This window comes from Platichthys flesus, chromosome 13, assembly GCF_949316205.1.
Source record: "Platichthys flesus chromosome 13, fPlaFle2.1, whole genome shotgun sequence".
In the NCBI taxonomy this organism is placed as follows: Eukaryota; Metazoa; Chordata; class Actinopteri; order Pleuronectiformes; family Pleuronectidae; genus Platichthys; species Platichthys flesus.
In genome coordinates this window covers 20277758-20298451 of record NC_084957.1, presented here as the reverse complement: position 1 = coordinate 20298451, position 20694 = coordinate 20277758, and the positions used below count along the sequence as shown (strand labels likewise).

Below are 20694 nucleotides of genomic sequence, written 5' to 3'. Positions count from 1 at the left end.
GTGTAAATATAAAATATTTAAATATAAAGGGCCAATTCGAGGGTGAAGAAAACAATCATTTGTACAATTTACATGAAATAAACTGTTGTATAACTAAAACTCTTTGGCCCCTATCATCCATCTCCTCCAAGTGCACAGTGTCCCCTATCACCAGCACGTGGCTCCAATACCATTCAGTAAAAACACATGGACCCTTGCAACTGACTGCCTGGCCAGAAGGTACACACACACACACACACACACACACACACACACACACACACACACACACACATACACACACACACACACACACACACACACACACACACACACACACACACACACACACACACACACCTACAGTAGCACCTGTCCTCCAGCTCCAGTGTGTAATATTCAGCTAATAATAAGGAGGCTCATCTGGCCTTTGCATATTCAGCAAGACAGTGGAGGGGGGCTGAGGTGGTAGCCACGGTAGCTGGGCCAGTTGCATATACCTCCATCCTCCCCTGTGCACACCCACACAACCCCCCCCCCCCCCCCCCCACACACACACACAAACACTTACATACATATGTGGTGAAGGACACACTTCATCATTCTGCTCGACAATAAATGTCTACAATTGAAAGGTGATTTTATTCACTGTGATTATGAATATCAGGTTTCAGTCTGACATGCTGTACATAAGAGTTAATTTCTTTTTCACATCATAAATGCATGATGAATGTCTTATTTACATCAGAATAACAATGAAATACATACCAGGACTCTACGTTTACATATTGTACATCCTTTCCAAAAGGGAGCACTGGCGGTCAAGTTGTGAGTAACGTGTTCGGAGACAAACTATTGACTGACCTATTTAATCAAATTTTTTTATAAATCATTAAAAATAATAGACTTGTTAAATTGTTCTCTATCCTTCCTCTTTTAATTAATCAATAACTGTCAACAGTGGAGGATGATAAAAACCAACATTTCTTAAAATATGTTGCCACTATCATAGCTATAACATCTGGCACATATGACTGTTAAAGCTTGAACAATGTTTCTATTGTGCTCTGTATGTGCTTTGTGGGTTGTGAGTCAGTTTGGATCTGTATTTGCACCTTATACAAAGGTCTCTCTTGAAAAACTCATCTTAGTTTCAGCAAGACTGCCTGTGTAAGATAAAACAAGAGTCAATAAAGACTGAAGTGACCCTGTGGTGGATTCTTCAGTTCATATTAGTAACTTTAAACAGGTATTATTTACGGCAACCCTTCCAATGATGTAATTAAGTTTGGTGATAAACTTCAGCTCTACTTTAATTGGAAATTTAATATTGCACAATTGCACATTTTAAAGTAAAAATTTGAATAAACATTGCAATTGTAACGTTTAAGGCATCGTGTAAGCAGCTAAATGCACCACTAGATGGCAGTGTGAATTCTGCTTTAGCCAGCTGGAAGAAGTCGAGTTGCATCAGCCTCAGGTGGTTTGTTTAATAAAAAACAATTATAGAATAGAATAAAAAAATGTCCCTGCTCTATTCTCACATGTAATCTATATCAGAAGAATATATTATCATTATATTACAATCGGTATATACTCAAAATATGACATTTTGCACATGTTTAAACTATTTCATCAACTTTAAGCTTGATTCTGATGTAAATAGCAGTGTCAGAAACATTGCTACATGTATTTCTCACAAAAGAGTATTTTTTGATTCATTACTGATGATTCATTGCCTAGATTTCAAATTATTCACGAATCTAAAGAAATACAAAACTTATCTTGTAAATTGAATCTTCAGACAATTTTGGCTTCTTTTTTCTTTGTTTTTCAAATTATTAATTTATTAAATATTAAATATTAAAATATGAATTCTCCCGGAGTGTTTGTCCCACATATTGTTTAAGAGCTGAGACCTCTCTGCTTCTATATGGTCAATGTCATTTAGTTGCTACTCTTGAAATTCCTTGTTTGATTGTTATTTAAAGTGAGTTGCAGATTGGACCATCACCTTTACATTCAGATTACTTTCCTTGTTTATAAACAAATGCATAACAGTTGAGTATTCAATGTTTAAAAAGTTCCTGTCGTGTTTGTAGTGGGTAATTGTATAAAGCTGCCATTTAAACTCCTCAGGTATTATGGGGTCTTCTGTGGTTGTGATCTGTCATTGACCAACAGGGGCGGCAGATGGATGTTTCTTATCCGACTCTTACTCAGATCACTGATGGGGTCAATTCTGGGAAAGTTTTAGTAATTAGGTCGTAAAGATTGACTCTATCTGCTCTGTCATGAGTCACTGCCTGACTGTGTGCAATAACAGGTCGCAGTCAGGAACATAGAAGCGTATACGATGCTCTGATGCCTCCAGTTGTAAGTGTGTGGGCATTGAAAGCTGTTAAAGCTGCACAGTGATCAGACATCATTGAGGTGAGAGGAACATTTTTTCAATTTCAATCTCACACCACTGTCAGAGTCATGGAAAAGAACAGGCCAGAACATTGTCTCTAATTTTATTTCTTTGTGTGAGGTGAGTCTGATGGTTTGAGCTGGAAAATATAATGTGAGCAAATTATATAGGATTCCATGAGTTGAATGTACAATAATACAACTGTACAAATGTCATCCAACCGTTGGTGAATTACTTTACTTCAAAAACCATCAACACAGGACATACTTAAAACAACCAATCAGAGAATTTGTTTAGACACACACAAATACTCATTCTAATATATATATATATATAACAAAACTAAAAGTATTACATGAGTTATTGCAAACTTAGTTATAACCTCTCTGCATTATAGAGATAATGATATATTACTTGTATTCCCAAAATGATAAATTATGAAAAATAATAAATATTTTTTTCACCCAAGAAAGGAAAAAATTACAATCTTTGTGGCGGGAAAAATTTAAGGTAATTTTTTTTTACAAGAAAGCAACGCGATGCATGAATATAAGCAGCAGCAGTAGTTGCCACAGAGACCCATGGACGAATGTATTTGACCCAAAGTCACATTTTCTGACTGACCTTTAAATCAGTAGATCTCAGGGTGATACAACATGATTAACTCTCGACCAATCAATGCTGCTGCTAGTTGGCTGTCAGAGCTCACACTCCTGTAGCCCTTCACTACTAATGCATGCCACAATGACAACACCTCAGCTGGCAGGGTGCTTTATTAGACTCCAGATATGTGGCAGTGTGGTCATGTGAACTTTACAAGAGACTGAATCATTCAGAGAATTATAAGAAAACTTGAGAGAGGCAGCTTCAACTACCGGTGGCGGCCAAAGAAAAATGATTCTACAAGAAGCTTCTTTTCACACAATTAAGAGGTTGTGCTTGTTTACAGGGAGGTTGGGCAGAAAATATTATTTAATCTTACAGACAGGGCTACAGGCTTTGGTGGCAGCATGATGAAACGATAGTCCACATTTAAAACTCAGGCAACAAAACAGGCCAAACCCAGACACATGGAACGGAAACACCAGGCAGCAACAACACAGGACTGAACTGAGCCAAACTGAACAAAATACAAAAGGGAGGCGGGAAATAACACAAGAGACATAAGGTTTAACCTTCAAAGTAAAACAGGATAATACAATTTCAAATTCCAAACAAACGAAAATCCAAAAACCAGTCCAAACCACAGATTATAAAGTGAAGTGGGTTGGAGGGTGTGATGCCAACATTATTTGGTAGATCTTGCTGAGTTGGTAATTTCAAAAGAAGCTCACAGGCCTATAAAGTGTGGGCACCCCTGGTCTGTGCTGTAATAAAGTGTGGCAGAAAACGTAATACTCTTCTATTCCAGTGGGTGAAAGTATTTCTGACAATTGAGAGGTCCGATTACTCAAAGCTACAGTCTATGGTGCAAAGAACCATCCATCCATTATCTATACCACTTTTCGTTTGTGGGTCATGGCGGGAGCTGAAGTCAATCCCAGCTGACATAAAAATTAAAAAGTTTGAAAAAGTTCTAAAAAACATGGCCTCCATAGAGATGACCTGCACCAGACGTTAATATAAAAGGCTCATTCTAGGGTAATGAAAACAACAATTCAAGAGATTATTTTAAATATTTATATTCAATTTCTGCCAATAGATCCCGTTTACCTAAATCTTACCCAGTGGACCTGCATTCCCAGCATTCAGTCAAGCACCGTAAACCCTGGATTACCCATAATGCAATTCAAGAGTGTCTTTTGTTGGGCCCTCTCTTCGTACATCTTCTTCTATCAGTTCAAAAGGTCACATGAGTCATATTGTCAGATTTCCACAGAGGACGGTGATATAATGGTCGCCGCAGGCTGGGTTACATGAGCCTGTTATTTGTAATTCTATTACAGAGTTTACTCTTGCATTCGCACTGCATTCTCAGCAGTGAGTTTGAAGTCATCAGTAGGGTAGTGAGGTAGTGATCGTCCCATTTCCAGAGGTGTGAATACTTTTTTCCAACTTAGATGTGCTTTGAGGCCAGAATTGGGGAAAAAAATGGACTCTGTAAGCAAAAGGTTTACTATTTATGTTTTAAGACCATTTAAACCACACACTGGGCGGCTGTGGCTGAGGGGTAGAGTGGTCGTCCTCCAACCTGAAGGTTGGCAGTTCGATCGCAAGTCTTCCCTATCTGCATGCCGAAGTGTCCTTGGACAAGATGCTGAACCCTGAACTGCCCCTGATAGAACAACAAAGTGCTGCTTATAGATGCACTGTGTGAATGGGTGAATTTAAAACTGTACAGTGAGCTTTGAGTGGTCATCAAGACTAGAAAAGAGCTATATAAATACCAAACCATTTACACTGAAACCTTTTTAAAATATTTACATGAAATAGAAGAGCAAAGTAATTGAATCAGGTGTGACAGGCTTTTATAACGATTTAAAACATCTGTATTGTTATCATAGTCAGCCTGATATATGTTTCATCTATGTGGGCTCTGTGGTCTCCAATGAGGGGTGTGTCAGTGTGCAAACACATAGAACACGCACTGTAGCTGCCTACTGTATGTCAACGTCACATATGTCTAATGGCTACTGAGCTGGACCAACGTGTGTGCAAAGTCAAAAAAATGTTTCTCCAGGATTCATACTCAAACACCGAAAGAGTCTGGAGGAGTCACAGGAGTGTCTCAGTGTTGTTTGTTGATTAGTCTCTGTAGTTTAGTTTGGCTTTTGCATCCACAGTAAAAGGCTTTTTACTGAAGCTGGGAATCAGGTGCTTCATCAGGTCGTCCCGGCAGTGTGTCGTTAACTGTTACTGCTCATCTAAGCAGGCTCCAAAGATTTGTTTCCTCGAAGGGAAAGTCTTGCAGCAGGTTGAACTGAGATTTCATCCGAACTAAAAACTGATACATCCTCCCTTTTCATTTAATGCTTATTTACTTAATTAAAATATCATTTTGTTTTCTTTTGTATTATATTGTACGACAGGGCTTTGTATGTGCGGAAAAAAACAACACAACACATCAAATTATCCCTAGAAAAAGATTTTGGTTTCATAAAAACTAACCTTTTTAAACTTTTTGATTTGATGAAAAAAAAAACTCAATTACACTCATATCAACTCTGTGTGCCACCACACATGTAATGAAGTTATATACACACATGGGAAATGATCACACACGTCCTTACTATTGCTTTGTTGAGCCATCCAGCTGCTACACACACACACACACACACACCGGGGGGTGCTTTCCTCTGACTCACACTGACTGAGCCGCACTCATTGGTCACTGTGTGTAATGTAAAGCATCTGTCTCCCACCACATCTTGGACTTGATGCTGCACAAGCTGCTCGGCTGTTCGAGACCCCAAAGTGATGATGAAGTGACGCACCAACAAACAGTCATATAATGTGATCCGATGTAAATCTCACATTTATAATCCCATTCTCTGGATCATTTGTTTGAATTGGTTACTGATCTGATGCTTTGATTCATAAGAACTCTGTGTGTGAATCTTTAATAAGACATGAAGCCTCAACTCTAATGTAAACACTCATATTAACACATTGCCCCTGAATCTCATACACTTGATTCAGCATCTGCAAAGTTTGTACAATGTAAAAGCGCATTTTTTGGTATTGTTTTTGCTTTTAAACAATCTCTGTGCAAGTGACGTGTCTCGAGGGATGACACCCTGAATTTTGCCGGTTGGTTGTTTTCCAGTCCCTCACGTAGGTCCAGTATTATGGACCTATCATAAGTCCAATAATGTAAGCACTGCTGCCCAACAGTAAGAGGGGTCCATGTCGAAATCCCAGTTTGAAGCCCGGTGTAACAGTCCAAATGAACCCCCGCCCAAATTAACCCGGGAAAACTTTGGCCCGGGGTATGAATTGGCCTACGCCATAATATACCCGGGGTATTATCTAGCCTAGGCCCCTTTAACCCGGGTATAGTCCGGACTGGGGGTATACTATGGCCTGTTACACCAGTTCAGCTCCCTTGATTTTGTATGTTTTCAGTATGTCAGCGAGGGTTTCCTCCAGGAACTCCAGCTTACTCACACGTTCCAGAGAAATGAAGGTTAGTTTACACCCTGTCCAGTGTTTACACTGCCGGGACCTGGTTCCTAACCTCAATGTGACCCACAAAATTATGATAAGGGTAATGCATGGAAGGACCCTGGATTTTTCCTGATTCCTACATGGGATCATACCATAGCTGCCTGTGCGAGGCCGGGGAAAAGCCAAATTTGAAAGTGGTGCTGCAATGTGACCTCAGCCGCTGCTCCTTCTCCAACAAAGACAATTGTAATTTGATCACAAATCATTGAGGAGCACTCGAGCTCCATCGACCATCCCAGCTGCGACACAGTGGGTCATTTTAAAAGTAAGGTCCGCTGGCAGGGCAAGCTGAGTTATGGGGTTAATAAGGGGGAGAGCATTGATGTGCCTCAACAACAAAGCGATGTTGACTCGCTCATTAATGCCAGAGCTTGATAAACAACCCAACGGAAAAAACACAATGAAAAATCACGAGTCCTGGTTTCTGTTAAAAGTCGACTCTGCAGAGGGGCTGCATTTCCAGCACCTTCCATCGGCAAAGCACTTCTCTTCATCCCAATGGGGATCATTTCGAATAACAAACATCAGTTGTGACAGAGGATGTTATGGGATAAAACTGGTGTTATCTTGCTGTCAACAAAGAAAAGACCATGACTTCCATATCCTCTCTGTCACACTCAGTCGAAGCCTCTTCATTCCATTACTCTGCAGAGAAGGTTATTTTTTCTTCTGCATTTGTTTGATGATCGATAGCAGGATTACACACATTTAACATTGTGAAATAAGGTTTTTTATTCATTGATTTCTCAGAGAATAATTTTGGGATTTTGATGAATAAAATCTGGTAAATTTAGTGGACTGATATTTATCGGCTTTTGCAATTTGGAGCAGGTACCATTGCTATTCTAGTTGCGATTGTAAATCGAAATGCTCGAAGATATCTGGTTTAATATTCTAACTATTTTCCTGAGCACTTTTTTTGTTTACTTGCACAATTTGCACAGCTGGGGACTGTTTCCTGATGGGGATGAATACACATTGATTTGGCAGGGTTTTGCTGTCTGATGCAGTATGTTGAGCTAGGTCATAAATAAATGAGTGCTCAGGTTAATGAAGCAATAAGTCACCCGATTCAACACAGTGGCTCAATGTGTTTTATCATTTTTTAGAACAACTGAGTTCTATGCTACAGAGAGGCGTTGGACTAGTGGCAGAAAAATTGGACTATGGGCAGAAAATCTGACTGGATGGTCGCTGGATCGACTCCACGGAGTGACAACAAAAACATACCTGGATGGACAACACCTGAGCTGTTCAAAAGTCCAAGAGGAGTCTCCCTACCCCACTGTCTAAGGGCCCCTGAGCAAGGCACCTAGACAAAAACACCTAGTCCCCGGGCGCCGTGCATGGCTGCCCACTGCTCTGTGTGTCCTCCTGTGTTCCCCAGACGGGTCAAAAGCAGAGGACAAATTTCCCCCCATTTGCATGTTTTGTGTCTGTCCATGTTTGTGCGACCAATAAATGTATCTTGTATAGAAGAACAGAATATATCATTCACTAAAACGTATCAATAAATTAACTATTGTACTTTAAGCAAAGAAAAAATACGCAAATGTAAAAACTAGACGCAAAAGACTCATCTGTATTCTATTTACCTTGTGCCGCGGTATTCAGAACACTGTGTTTATTTGCTCAATCCCACACAATCACACAGCAACACTTCTGAGACGCTGAAGCTAAATCAAACACACACAAACAGAAGCAGCAATCAGGGACCATCTAACTTCAGACCATCGGAGAAAACATTCATGGTGATGAAGCAGCTGCTACAACAAACCAATCAACCCAAAAGGCTGTGCTGAAAATCACGGGACTGCACGACACTTTCCCATCATGCTCTATTACTGGTGAGTGCGTCCCGGGGGGAAGCAGGCTAAGCACACATTTTAACCTATGTATATGACCACAGGGAGATGCACCGGGGTGGGTGGGAAGCAAATGGCCAATATTTGTTGAGGAGTGTATCACGTACCATATGTTCACTGCTACTATCACACATGCCTTAGAACGTGTCATTGGATTGGTTGGACTGGAAACAGAAAATAAGGAATGGGAAGTGACTACAATGTCCCAAACAGAAGACAGCTAATATGACCACGATGTAAACCATATCTTTTCTGGAAAAGTCGTTATCTAGCCCTCCGAGAATTTCTTCATAAAATCTTAACCTGACGTCACACACCCTCAAAAGGCCGGAGACATTGCCCCAAAGGTTTTCTGAGGAAATGTCTTGTTTTATCTTATTGCCCTTGGAAGTTAAATCTCCCCCCAAAAAAGACATCCACTCATCCTGAAATATAGGAGGCAGTTCAGAGCTGAGAATGAAGAGGTAGCTGTAATGTGGCCTTTTTGTCCGAAACTTTTTGTCAGGGTGATATCTACAAGTGCCTCTGGAAGACTTAATGAAACACTTTGCCGTTCACACACACCGAGACGTGTGTGACAGGAGACACTATGAGAACCTGACCAGAGAGCATCGCTGGTCACTAAATGATCAACGCGAGAAGCCTCATAGTCCTTTTTCTTCCAATTAAGAAAAAGCTTTGATGACATGTAATGTCATGTAATGTATCAAGCCTGCCACCAAATACTGAAAAATGAGAGCTACTTTATAAAAATGGATGAGTTTCAGATGCGTTTCTTTAACCAGTATATTCCACCACCTATTGAGTCATGTTAAACCCATTGGGCAGGATTAGGGAAGAGGTGGGATTAATGAAGAGAGATGTTGTTAAAGACAGCCTGAGGGTGATGCTTCTCATTAAAGAGCCTACGTGGTTTCACCCAGTGCAAAATCACATCAGGTAGTGAGGGGTTCAACTTTTAAAGTCTTTATAGATGTTGGATAATTATTGTAGTTTTGACCTGATGATGACATAAGATGAAAACTTGCAGTCTCATCAAAGGTACGACAGCTAATCTTGAAGGGGACATTGACCAAATACCCCCCTAAATCCATCCAATTAATTAATTTGTTTCCAGCGTTTCTTAACAGCAGATCCGGATAAAAAATCTGGATGTAGTGAACTTAAATGTGGTTTCACCAGGAGACAGTTGTCAGAGATCTGTGCTCCAGTGAGTGACATTCTTGTTGCTTGGATATTTCCATCTGGATCAAAGTGGTGTATTGGCAAACAGACAAACTCACAACCCAAACAGCTACATCCCTTGCATGGGAGTTTCACAACATTTACTAAAGTTGTAAAGGCTTTTCCTGATTTCTCCAACCATCTAGATAAGATAAAATATAGTGTCCACTGATTTTAACATGTGTGGGACTTACCCTAATTCAAACGATGTTAGCTCAAATTTCTTACACGTGTAAGAAAGGAAAATATCAATGCAGCATTGTGTATTAAAATATGATATAAGAGAACATTTTAAATGACAAATACATTTCCTCATAAATATATGATCAAATTGCTGTGGTGGGCAGACGAACAACACATGCTTTGTTTGTCATTACCACCACTACGCCTCATATTCTTCACCGAGCAGATTGGATCTGTGTTTCTATATCCTTCCCATAAGAGCCTTGGAATAGAGCAGGTCCATCTTTCAAAATAAGAAAGTGAATAAAAGGCTCTTCAGCTGCTTCTCTGTGGCTCAGTTATTCCCATTTCCTTTGTTTATGCGAAGGTCAATCAAACAAGATGGACTGTGATTACCAGAACTCCAAAAACGCTGCGAGAATCAAGAGTCAGTCATCTTTGAGTTTATTGCTTTTTATATCTCTGCCACAAAACAGGGACACTCGCTCCAACCGTCTCCTGCTCAGCTCTCTGGAGAAAACAGTAGTGGATTTGATTGCATCACTTGTTATTCACAGTCGAGCAAAATGAAATAAAACAATTGGTGGAATTAGTCGACATAAGTTCACTCTTAAAATAGAAAATAGAAAAACTAAAAATGTACACAGTGAATGAGCTTAAATTAAGTAGTCCGTTTCTATATTTTCTTTCATATTGATGAAAAGTGCGACTCTCAACCCTCAGTCGATTTTCTTAGAAGAACTAAAAGCAGCCTGGAGAATTTGAAGAGCAGATGCTGCAGCTATTAAATCACCTCATACTCTTATTAAGGTTAATTTATGCATGACCTCATATTACATCATAACATTTATATAAAAAAGACCTGGATCAACAGCAACTGCTGGGATATTATAGAGATGAGACATGTAAACCTGCTGCATTTAGAATTTCTCTCCACTTGGGCAAGAAATAAAAAAACTCTATCCTGAAATCAATGAAAACAGATTTTTCTTCTAAGTTTTTGTAATCCAATATGATATATATATAATAATTAACATCTTATTAGCTCAATTTTGGTCTGCACCAACTTCCAAGACAGGAAGAAGGACCAAAGGCTGTTGAACTTACTAATTATATTATAAAATCTAGAGACGCACTCTTTTTTATTTACCTACGTTTACCCAAACATATTATTATACATTTTTTTTTTACAATCTATAATACATACAAAAGAAAGTAAGCAATGCTCCAAAACTTTGGGATACCAAACTAAGAGCTCTCAGAGGTTTGGACTTGGATGTGAAGATGTTATAAAAACTAAATTCTTTAACTAATTTAATGTAACAACTTTTAAATAATGTCCTATTGGGTTTCTGTATATATTTTTGGTTTACTCTCCTTTTATTATTTAATTTCACTTGTCTTTACATTTTCATTATTATCATAAAGCAGGTCTTTTACTTTCTTATTATATATCACTCTCATCATAATTAATTGGTGTAAAACCGGGTGTGAGTGAAATGTCAGGTGTTGGTTTGTGGTGAGTGGCGGTCGGAGTCAAAGGCTCCGCTCCACCTGATAGCAGCAGTTAATCCCCGAACAGAGCAACATACATTCTCCACATCACAACAGCTCTGTTACACTTAAATTAAACATCAGTCAGGTTTTGGATCAACTGTCTGAAGCAAACACTCAGCAGCAGCAGCAGCAGCAGAGGACAGCTGCCTTTTGTCATATGATAAGAGTGGTATGTGTCTTGACTTTACATTCATTCATAGTTTATTCATATCAGGGATAATCCACATGAATCCACATCATTACGATGAATTGTGACAGATTTAGTCAAATGGCTCGATGAGTCTTCACGTCCTCCTGCTATCCAGCTATTTTGTATGATACAGATCAAAGTAATTTCTTTAAGATGGAAGAGTCTCTTTTTTCTGTGTCCCTGCCTCTTCTGACAACGTTTACTGGTTGTCCCTTGCACTTGATTTAAATAGGAAAGGGCATTTGTAGTTACTGCTCCGGCCCTGTGGAACGCCCTTTTAATATCTGCAGCCTCTGTAGACGCATTTCAAAAAGACTCATTTATTTAAACTGGCCTTTTGTTGGTTTGCTACCGTCTATTTCTCCAAATGTGAGTCATGTTTATTTCCTGCTTCTTTGATGGTTAATTTGAATAATTGTTCTTTTGTGACGCACTTTATGACTTTGCTCCACGAATGTTGGCAAACTAATTCAACCATCAGATCTCCAGTGTCTTTAACCAATTGGCTTTAACCAATCAGCACACAGCTCTATAACAAGGATGATAAACCTCCATTGCAGATGCTGCAGACGATGGAGTAGGACTTTCCGTAAATCGGTTTTACCAGAGGCTTGGTTAAATCACAAGATGACTCAGGCTTTGGAGACATGTTTTCAGCAGAAACTGAACTGCTGGTCTTGAGTGCTCATATGATGTATGTAGCAGTCACAGAAGCACTTTGAGGATGAGCCTGGCTGACAGACCCTCTGTGGAGGAGGCTGCGTTCCAGGACTCCGGGGAAGGCTTCCCAGACTCTCTGCCAGAAATAACTGAGGGTGCTGAAGATTCCACTGTGCTGCACCAGGCCGAGACGAGAGTCAAACTGAGATGCTAAAAGCACCATGTTGCTGTGCGGCCTCAGATGACTCACCTTGACCTCCTCACATATGGATGCTCTGGTTTCTTGTATACCTGCAGACAGAGGGACTTACAGGAGAATACCGTGTTTCTGTATGTGAGAAAAAAAGTTTTCATGAAATTATTAAAGAGTATACAGATTATAATGAGAAATGACATCTGACCTCTAGTATAACAAGAAAATCTACTTTTAAACTTGAAACAAGGCAAATTTAGATTAAGAAATAATTTCCACAATTTGATTCTTACATCAGTGGTGCTCAGAGCTGAAATCTGTAAAGGTCTCAACACTGTTCTTGTTTTCTTTGATTTCTCAGAGAATAATTGAGAGATATTGATTGAAAAAATCTGACATATTTAGATGACTAAAGAGTTTCTGGTGCTGGATGTAAGGGGACTGGTCCTCGGCAGAAGTATGTGCCATTCAAGTTTTGTTGTTCATAGTATTCTAAGACAGTGGTGTGAGGAGATTAATGGTCATAATTTAGTGTCCAGCCCACGTGAAGGATCAGTACACTGTCAAATGTGCCAGAATCACATAAAGAAGGATTTAACACGTTTTTTTCTTTCACAAAAATCCCTTAACGTCATCGTTTAATAAACAAATATAATGTAAAATCAGCGTCACATCACCTAAACCACACATGAAGTGAGCATTACTAATTTAATAATCTTACGGTATTCAATGTATCGTAAGGGTTATCATCCATTTCCCTGTAAAGCTCACGTTCCAGTCATATCATCAATTATAAAAACCTGACGTCAGCACTCAACCCATATATTCCCAGTTCAGAGTGGGTGTGTGTGTGCGTTGGAGTGGGTGTGATTGGTCACCTCTGCGTAAGAGAGGATGCTTTCCTGCGCTTAAAGTTGTGCGCTTTTTAAACCGAGCAGAGGGCAGAGGTGTTCAGACCACACACACACAGGGATCGAGACCCACGAGCGGAGCCGAGCAGAACCGAACCGAGTGGTCCAGTGCGCACCAAGAGACACAGCCTCTCCAAACCGAAGCGCACAGATCTAGGGGAAGAGGAGCGAGTTCGCAGAGACATGACGCTGCCAACAGTGCGACAACTTTTTATTGTATGCTTATTCTGGTTTCTTGGATGTTGCAGCTCCACAGGTGAGTGATCACAATAATAATAATAACGTGCTTTTAAAGTTCAAGAGCTCAACCTCATCTATTAGTTGTAGTCTTTTGTCTTGTTTGATTTTTACCTTATAATCCTGAAATTGTTAAAGGATGCAAAGTTACAGCTCATTATAGAAAAAACATAATTCAGTTCTAACAGTTCTAATTTGTTATAGCTACCAGAGATGGTTAGAAAAGGTAGGACAGTATTGAAAGTATTAATTATTTTTCTTTTCTTTATACATCTGTATTAACTTATTCATGATGTATCGTATTTTATATTTTTTCATTTACGTTGTGGTTAAAATCTCTGTTTACAAAAATACCTGTAGCTGTAACTGGTGCAAAAACAACAATATTCTCCACAATATGAAGTGGAACTGAAGAGGAAGTATAAAATATATAAAACCACAACCTCAATAATGCACACATACTGTATCTTAAAGGGAGTAAGCGAGTTATTGTATTCAGTTACTTGCCTTGATGTTAAGACTTCTATTACCAACACTTTTGCAGAAAGCCTCTTATTGAAAATGTATTTTCTCCTCTCTGATTGAGAAGCAGACTCAGTGCTGGTCTGGTACATAGATTCATATAGAACAATCCCTATGATGTCACTGTTTTACAGTATTATGGCAATTATTGTATTTTCTACAATTCCTAATGATTGTAGATGCAATTACTTTTTTTTGTGTAAAACAATTGAGATGCTGCATTGCCATAAATAATCTTCCCTGAATGGTTGAAAATATTCTCAATGCCTCTCACGTGCTCTTTGTCCAGATGCCAGCCCTTACGATCAGTGGGAAGACGACATCGAGTTCAGAAAGGTAATGAATTATCGACACCCTTCCTATTACATTTCAATGTATGTCTCTCTTCTTTCTTCCCATTTCCAGGTCGGATGTTTGTGATAAATTGTTTTTGAGGTTGTCAGTAAAGAGACGAATATAATTAAGTTACAGAAGTTAAGGGGGAATCGGGAGAAGTCAGAGTCTGTTTCTCACATGTCATCATGATTGAAAGAGGGTGAAGATGCATGCATACAGGAAACACCCCACTCTATGAAAAGGGTAGTAAGGCAAAGGAAATAGAAAGCAAATTGACGTAAAGTGGATTTTAGTGATAATAATAATAATAATAATTAGAGGGAGTGATTGTAGAGATGTAAATAAATAGTCTTGATGACCACTCAAAGCGCTGTACAGTACAGTTTTACATTCACCCATTCACACACATTCATACAGTGCATCTATTCGCAGCACTTCGTTGTGCTATGGGGGGGGGGGGGGGGGGGGGGGTGGGGCATTCAGGGTTCAGCATCTTGCCCAGGGACACTTCGGCATGCAAATGGGTAAGACTGGGGATCGAACTGCTGACCTTCAGGTTGGAGGATGACCACTCTACCCCCTCAGCCAAAGCCGCCCCAGATGTAGTGATGCTGTATGCACTGTGTGCTGAGAGCAGATACAACTGCAAATACATTCAGTCCAAATGGTCAGTGCACCAACAGCTGTATTGGAGAAATGTGATCAGGATTGTGTGAAATGTTTAATAAACCCAATTTCATTTTAAGTCTTAATTAGTGAAAATAAGACATCGCCCCCCCCACTCCCCCGGAAAGTGTATTGGTCACTGGTCACAATCTGTGAAACAGTGCTGTTGTTGGTCCATCATTAATTGTGTTGGTGTCTATAGGTGCGTGGCATCCAGGGTGGTGATCTGAATGACGTCTTGTGGAGAGACCAGGATGAGGTGGGTAAAACACACTAGGAAATCACCTTTAAGGTTCGTCATACTAATAGTGTTTTAATATTTCGCTAATATTAATAACATTACTGTAAATATGACACATGTAGCTGGTGCATGCAGTCACTTGTTCTCAGCTTACCCACAGCAATGATGTTACTCATTAAGCCAGCAATAGGTTGATATAAAAATGTTATGTGGCAGTTTTTTGGTATAAAATGAAGATTATATATTTACTATGGAGTGGTACAGGGATGTACGCTACACTGGTTACACACTTCTTGTGTCTGTGGTGTTTCCCCATGTTCCTTCTATTATCAACTAGAAATGTTTTTCCCCACAGGAACAAGTTCAGAATGTTTTCAAAAGAGTAAGTTTTCCCTATCTATTCAACTGTATTTCTAATTTGCGAGATTTGTTCAGAAACGGTTCACTGACTTTGGGATTTCTTATGTTTTTTTCCCTCAGTTTCTGTTTCATTACTCCAAAGCACTTGACTCTGTAGGAGCTGTACAGCACGAGGTGAGCAGATAAAACAACCCACTCTTGTCTTTTTGAGATTCATCGCATTACACTAATTTGAAGGATAACACCTGCTCAGCTGACTGTGAACCTTTTGTGCCAGACTTGTTTCATCAAAATCCATCCAATTATTCCCTGGAAAATCTCAATCTCACGGTATGTTAAAAAAAAAGAAAAGAAAATGGGATCTGGCCCGTCGTCCGTATCCGTGAAAAGATTTTATTAATTACTTCTACCATAAAAATCTATGCATTACTTTCTATGCAATCCAAACACACTAACAAATCAGAATTAAATTCTTTTTTTTTATGAAATAAAATAACCTAACTTTGAGACACATTTTTTTTTTTTTTACAAACAAACAGTAACTCTTTTCTTTCCTCCTCCAGTCTCACTCAGTTCACCCTCTGATGCGACTTTCGCCAAAGCTTTCCCAGAGGAGAAGGGTTCTACTTTTGGTGAGAAAACTTAAGATACATATCCACATCTTTAACAGTCAGCTGTACACTTTGAGAAAATTGAAGAGGTACAATGTGAACTTTTAAATGAGATGAAACAGGGCTATGACTCAGCACAGGGACATGTGAAAATGCTGTAGGAAGAGGATGCACACATGAAAACAGCGCATGACTAGAAGCCGTGGAACAGCGATTGAGATGAGACAGCATGAATAACTGATCAGGTTCGATTTGCTGCTGACACTGACGTTTCTCTTCCTCTGTCTCTAATGAAACAGAAGATTTGAGTGCTGCCAGAGGGGCTGTTGTAAAAGACCAGTCTGAAGAACAAACAAAGGAAAATCAGATCTGACAGAAGAAGAGCAGCAGCGGGCAACTTCTCCGGACGCTACCTTCAAAAAACTGATGGGACAACAAATCTCCGAAGTGGCTGACGGCCTTTTGTGACCAGAAAAAAATTATTGTATAGATGGAAAAAAATAACAGAGTTGCTGCCACGTGTCTTCCTGCTTCCAAATGTCAACGTGAAATGTTTCTAAGCACAATCTTTGTCACGTTGCACAAGAAATATGTATTTTAATCTTGAAAGAAATAATTTAAAAGAAGGTCTTAGGCAAGTTCTTTTTAGGTTAATGACTGAGTCCAAAAAAATAGCACTTGGGGGAAAATACTGATTTTGTGGCAAAGTGGTGAACTCACATTTAATTTGACAGATTTTAAATGTACATGTACATTTGTTGACAAAATTAACATGAAACATAATAAAAAAAGTTAAAATTTGTCTTTGATTATTTAGTAGATTCAATTGATGCACCTGGACGTTATTAAAGTTACAAGTGTTTTTTTTCTTTTTCGCGAGCATGTACAGGAAGTTTCAACAACGGACTGGGGTTTGATACTGTGCCACCAAGTTCCTTGAGCAGGATTGATCCCAGCACAACAGCGCCACCTACATGGTCAAAACATGAAATGAGCTTGCTTATAAAGGAGATGCCATCGATGCTTATATTATCATCAAATGTTTCAAGGTCCTCTGATTGTTTCCAACATAACAGCCGCATGGTGGTTCTGCTTTGGAGTAACAGGTTTTTTCTAATCGTCCTCCTCCTCAGAGTCACTGTCCTTTCGTGTTGGGAGCGAACATCTGATTGACGACATTAGCTTGTCTTCAATTTGCTTCTTCGGGTTTTCCTCCAGGTCCGTCTTCACCGCCCCGGATTCTGATAACCTCCACTCCAGCTCTGAGAGAGTGACAGGACAAATCATAAATAATTAATTCGTAAAACATGATGAAATATACAAAATACATAGAGGAAAAAAAAAAAAAAAAAAGGTGTTCAGTTATGCAGTTTTTCATTAAGCAACTTTACACCCACCGTCAACTTTGAGGTTCATGCCCCCGAAGACCAGGGGGCCGATGAACTGGGCCTTCATCTCCCCCTCGTAATAGACAAAGATGGTGGGCAGGTTGCGATCGGGGTAGTTGGGGATGCAGGTGGTGGAGATTGACTTGATGAACTTGGTCTGCTGGAACTTCCTGGCCAGGACGCTCAGGTGCTGGTTGATGAGCGTACACAAAGGGATGCTGCTCAATAACATGAGCGGAGAGGAAAGAGCGGACAGATGTGTTAATGAAAAATTTTGATTAAAAATACGAAAATTCAATATAAGTCCTGATATGAGTTTAACAGGGTTTTATAAGAGGCCAGAAGACAGAAATAAATACTCTTAAACCAGACAAGGTCATATACTATTACATATTAAGAAATTATATAACCTAAAACTGGTAAAGATCATTCAAATCACAGACTTTCTGCTCTATTTCAATAAGTCTTTGACAGTTTTTGTCTCATCTTTGTTCAAGTGCCTGATGCGGTTGGATGACTCACCCCTGCTTGTAGAGGTGCAGCACCACCCAGATGCCTTCTCCGGCCTGATTCACCTCCTTGATGTAGTCTTGTGCATTGATTTCAAACACCTCCTTGAACACATTCTTCAACTGAGATGCCTTCCACTCAGAAAGACGCTTCTGTCTGCAAAGAGATGCAACACACGTCACTGACATGACTTCAGTATACAATGAGTCAGAGATTCATATTTGAAAATAATAAGTCAATATTTGGGAGGATGAGGCCATTATATTTAAATGAAATTTTACAAATATACTTAAATCATTAGACAAATATTATCAGACACCAGTGTGTCCATGAGCTGCCTCCACTGGAGCTACAGGATGTTAATCCGTCTGGACATCAACACACTGACTGGTTGGCTTGGCTTGCTCCACAAAACAGGATGATGTACAGGTCTGGGAGTTGCTTAGTACATCAACACCCTACCAGCATCACCTTCACTCACCTGTACATTTCCATGGCAGCCTCATCGTCCTCACCGAACTCATCTTCATTCTCATCCAGCTCTTCCAGTGTCATGCTCTCATATGCTTTAACTGTTCAGAGAAACAACAGGCAGATGATTTTACATGATCTTAATCTAAACAGTATCGCAAACAGTGACTGATCAGTCAAATTTCCCCTCATGGAAGACTTTGTGGTTTTCATTTCTGTTTCGGCAAATAAACCCAGACCTCCAGGGTTAATGGCTTAGGGCTACACTTTAATCCATGATCTCTGGGGTGGAAATATGCATTTTCACCATTAAGGGACAAAGAAAAACTGATATACAGTCACCAAATGGTCTCTCTTACCGACAGACTGCTGTTGGAGGGCCAATTCCTCCTCTTCATCATCTTTAGGTATCTCCTTGGGAGGAAGAATACCTTTCTTCCTCAAGATATCGTTCCACTCGGTGTCTTCATTTGGGTCCTGGAGAGAAAACAAAGAATACACAAAAGAGAAGTTACTCTCGGTCTCTTTATGCTCTGGCTCCATTTCAGCTTTTCTAATAACTCAATAACTCGATATATTTATTTAACCTTTACAACATTTCTTAACAGATAAATGTGTGAAAAGCAAGTAATCGCTGAATCAGAGATATTTCCAGCTTCAGCATTATCTAATTTCATTTCAACATGTTTTATGGTGTGTTTCTGCTGGACAGGTTCGGGTGGGGGGGTTAGGTTCAAGCTAAAGCTAACAGGACAGCTGAAGATACACCCAGCTACAATGCTAGCTAGGTTTAACTAAATATGAATCGACAAACGGCGTCGACAACCATCTATGTCGACAACAACCGAAAATAAATGTTTCCATTCCCCAAAGTGTTAAAAATTGTCGTGAAGACGAACCAACCTGCATTTTGACGGATAAGAGTCTCCTCAGAAATCACACTGCTGTTCTCCTCCTAGACACGGAAACAGAAGGAGCGCACACCGCCCATGTCCGGCTGGAAACACAAACCTTCCGCTTTCTCACACTCACATTAAATACACCCCGATCAAAATTATTAACTTTTATTCAAACTTTATTTGAATTTAGAGTTGTTTGTGTTTTTAGATGATGTGAAAGGAAAGTCATTTCAGGTTTAAAAGACAAGGAACCGATGCCTTGCGAGTAGGACAATAATAAAGTAACACCAACTTCCTCTGGAGACGCACATGTCCCTATAAGGAGTTAGAGCGCAGCAGGCTGTTTGTGGCTGAAACCAAACAGGTGCTGTCACACACACACACACACACGCACACGCACACACACACACACACACATACACACACACACACACACAACCACACACACACACATACACACGTAAGCACGCGCATACCACACCACATACACCACAAACACACTAACGCACACACCCGGACACACACTCACAACACCACGTACACAACATACACAACATAAACACACGCACACACACTTACAAGAATTCAGGAATAGCTGTTCTTTTTTCTGTGTTCCTGTCTGATGATAAGACCACAATGTTGAATGCAAACTATTTTATCCTGGTGATTTATCAGAAAACAAAGGTGATCCGACACACACATATAAATATTTTATAAAATACATTTAATGTTTTTGTCATAAAAAACCTTTACGGTACAGTAAAGATTAATTAAAACTTATTTTGAAAGATTGACAAATAAAGTCAGAAAATAAAGGAGAAAAGCAATTTCAATTGTTTCCATATCCCTCCTCAGTTAATAAAGTCTGTCTTAAGTCAATAGACATACGAATCAGAATCAGAATCAGAAAGGATTTATTGCCAAGTAGGTTTACACCTACCTGGAATTTTCTTTGGTAAAAAAGGTGCATACATTGAACATAAAACATAAAAACACAATAAGTACTTCAAACACAATAAGTACTTCAAACACAATAAGAACTTCACATAAGGAAGAAATAGCTATATATAAAACAAAACAAAATATATACAAGATATAAAAAGTAAAATGC

The 20694-nt window shown here is 39.4% G+C and overlaps 2 protein-coding genes across 3 annotated transcripts; one reads left to right on the top strand and one right to left on the bottom strand.

Annotated features, from left to right (window-relative positions):
• Positions 1–13301: 13301 nt before the first annotated feature.
• On the top strand, positions 13302–16875 carry nms (neuromedin S). Of its 2 annotated transcripts, XM_062402767.1 has the most exons (8): positions 13302–13598; positions 14391–14437; positions 15306–15362; positions 15700–15726; positions 15825–15878; positions 15982–16034; positions 16268–16336; positions 16615–16875. In XM_062402767.1, the coding sequence occupies exons 1-7, from the start codon at positions 13526–13528 to the stop codon at positions 16287–16289; spliced, it is 333 nt and encodes a 110-aa protein (XP_062258751.1). In that variant the 5' UTR covers positions 13302–13525; the 3' UTR covers positions 16290–16336; positions 16615–16875. The 2 variants fall into 2 exon arrangements, with proteins under 2 accessions (XP_062258751.1, XP_062258750.1); XM_062402766.1 differs by lacking the exon at positions 15982–16034.
• On the bottom strand, positions 16078–19741 carry pdcl3 (phosducin-like 3). The gene is made up of 6 exons (XM_062402765.1): positions 19588–19741; positions 19044–19161; positions 18695–18785; positions 18226–18369; positions 17713–17921; positions 16078–17577 (listed from the first exon to the last, which is right to left on the bottom strand). The coding sequence occupies exons 1-6, from the start codon at positions 19591–19593 to the stop codon at positions 17429–17431; spliced, it is 717 nt and encodes a 238-aa protein (XP_062258749.1). The 5' UTR covers positions 19594–19741; the 3' UTR covers positions 16078–17428.
• Between the last annotated feature and the right edge of the window lie 953 nt (positions 19742–20694).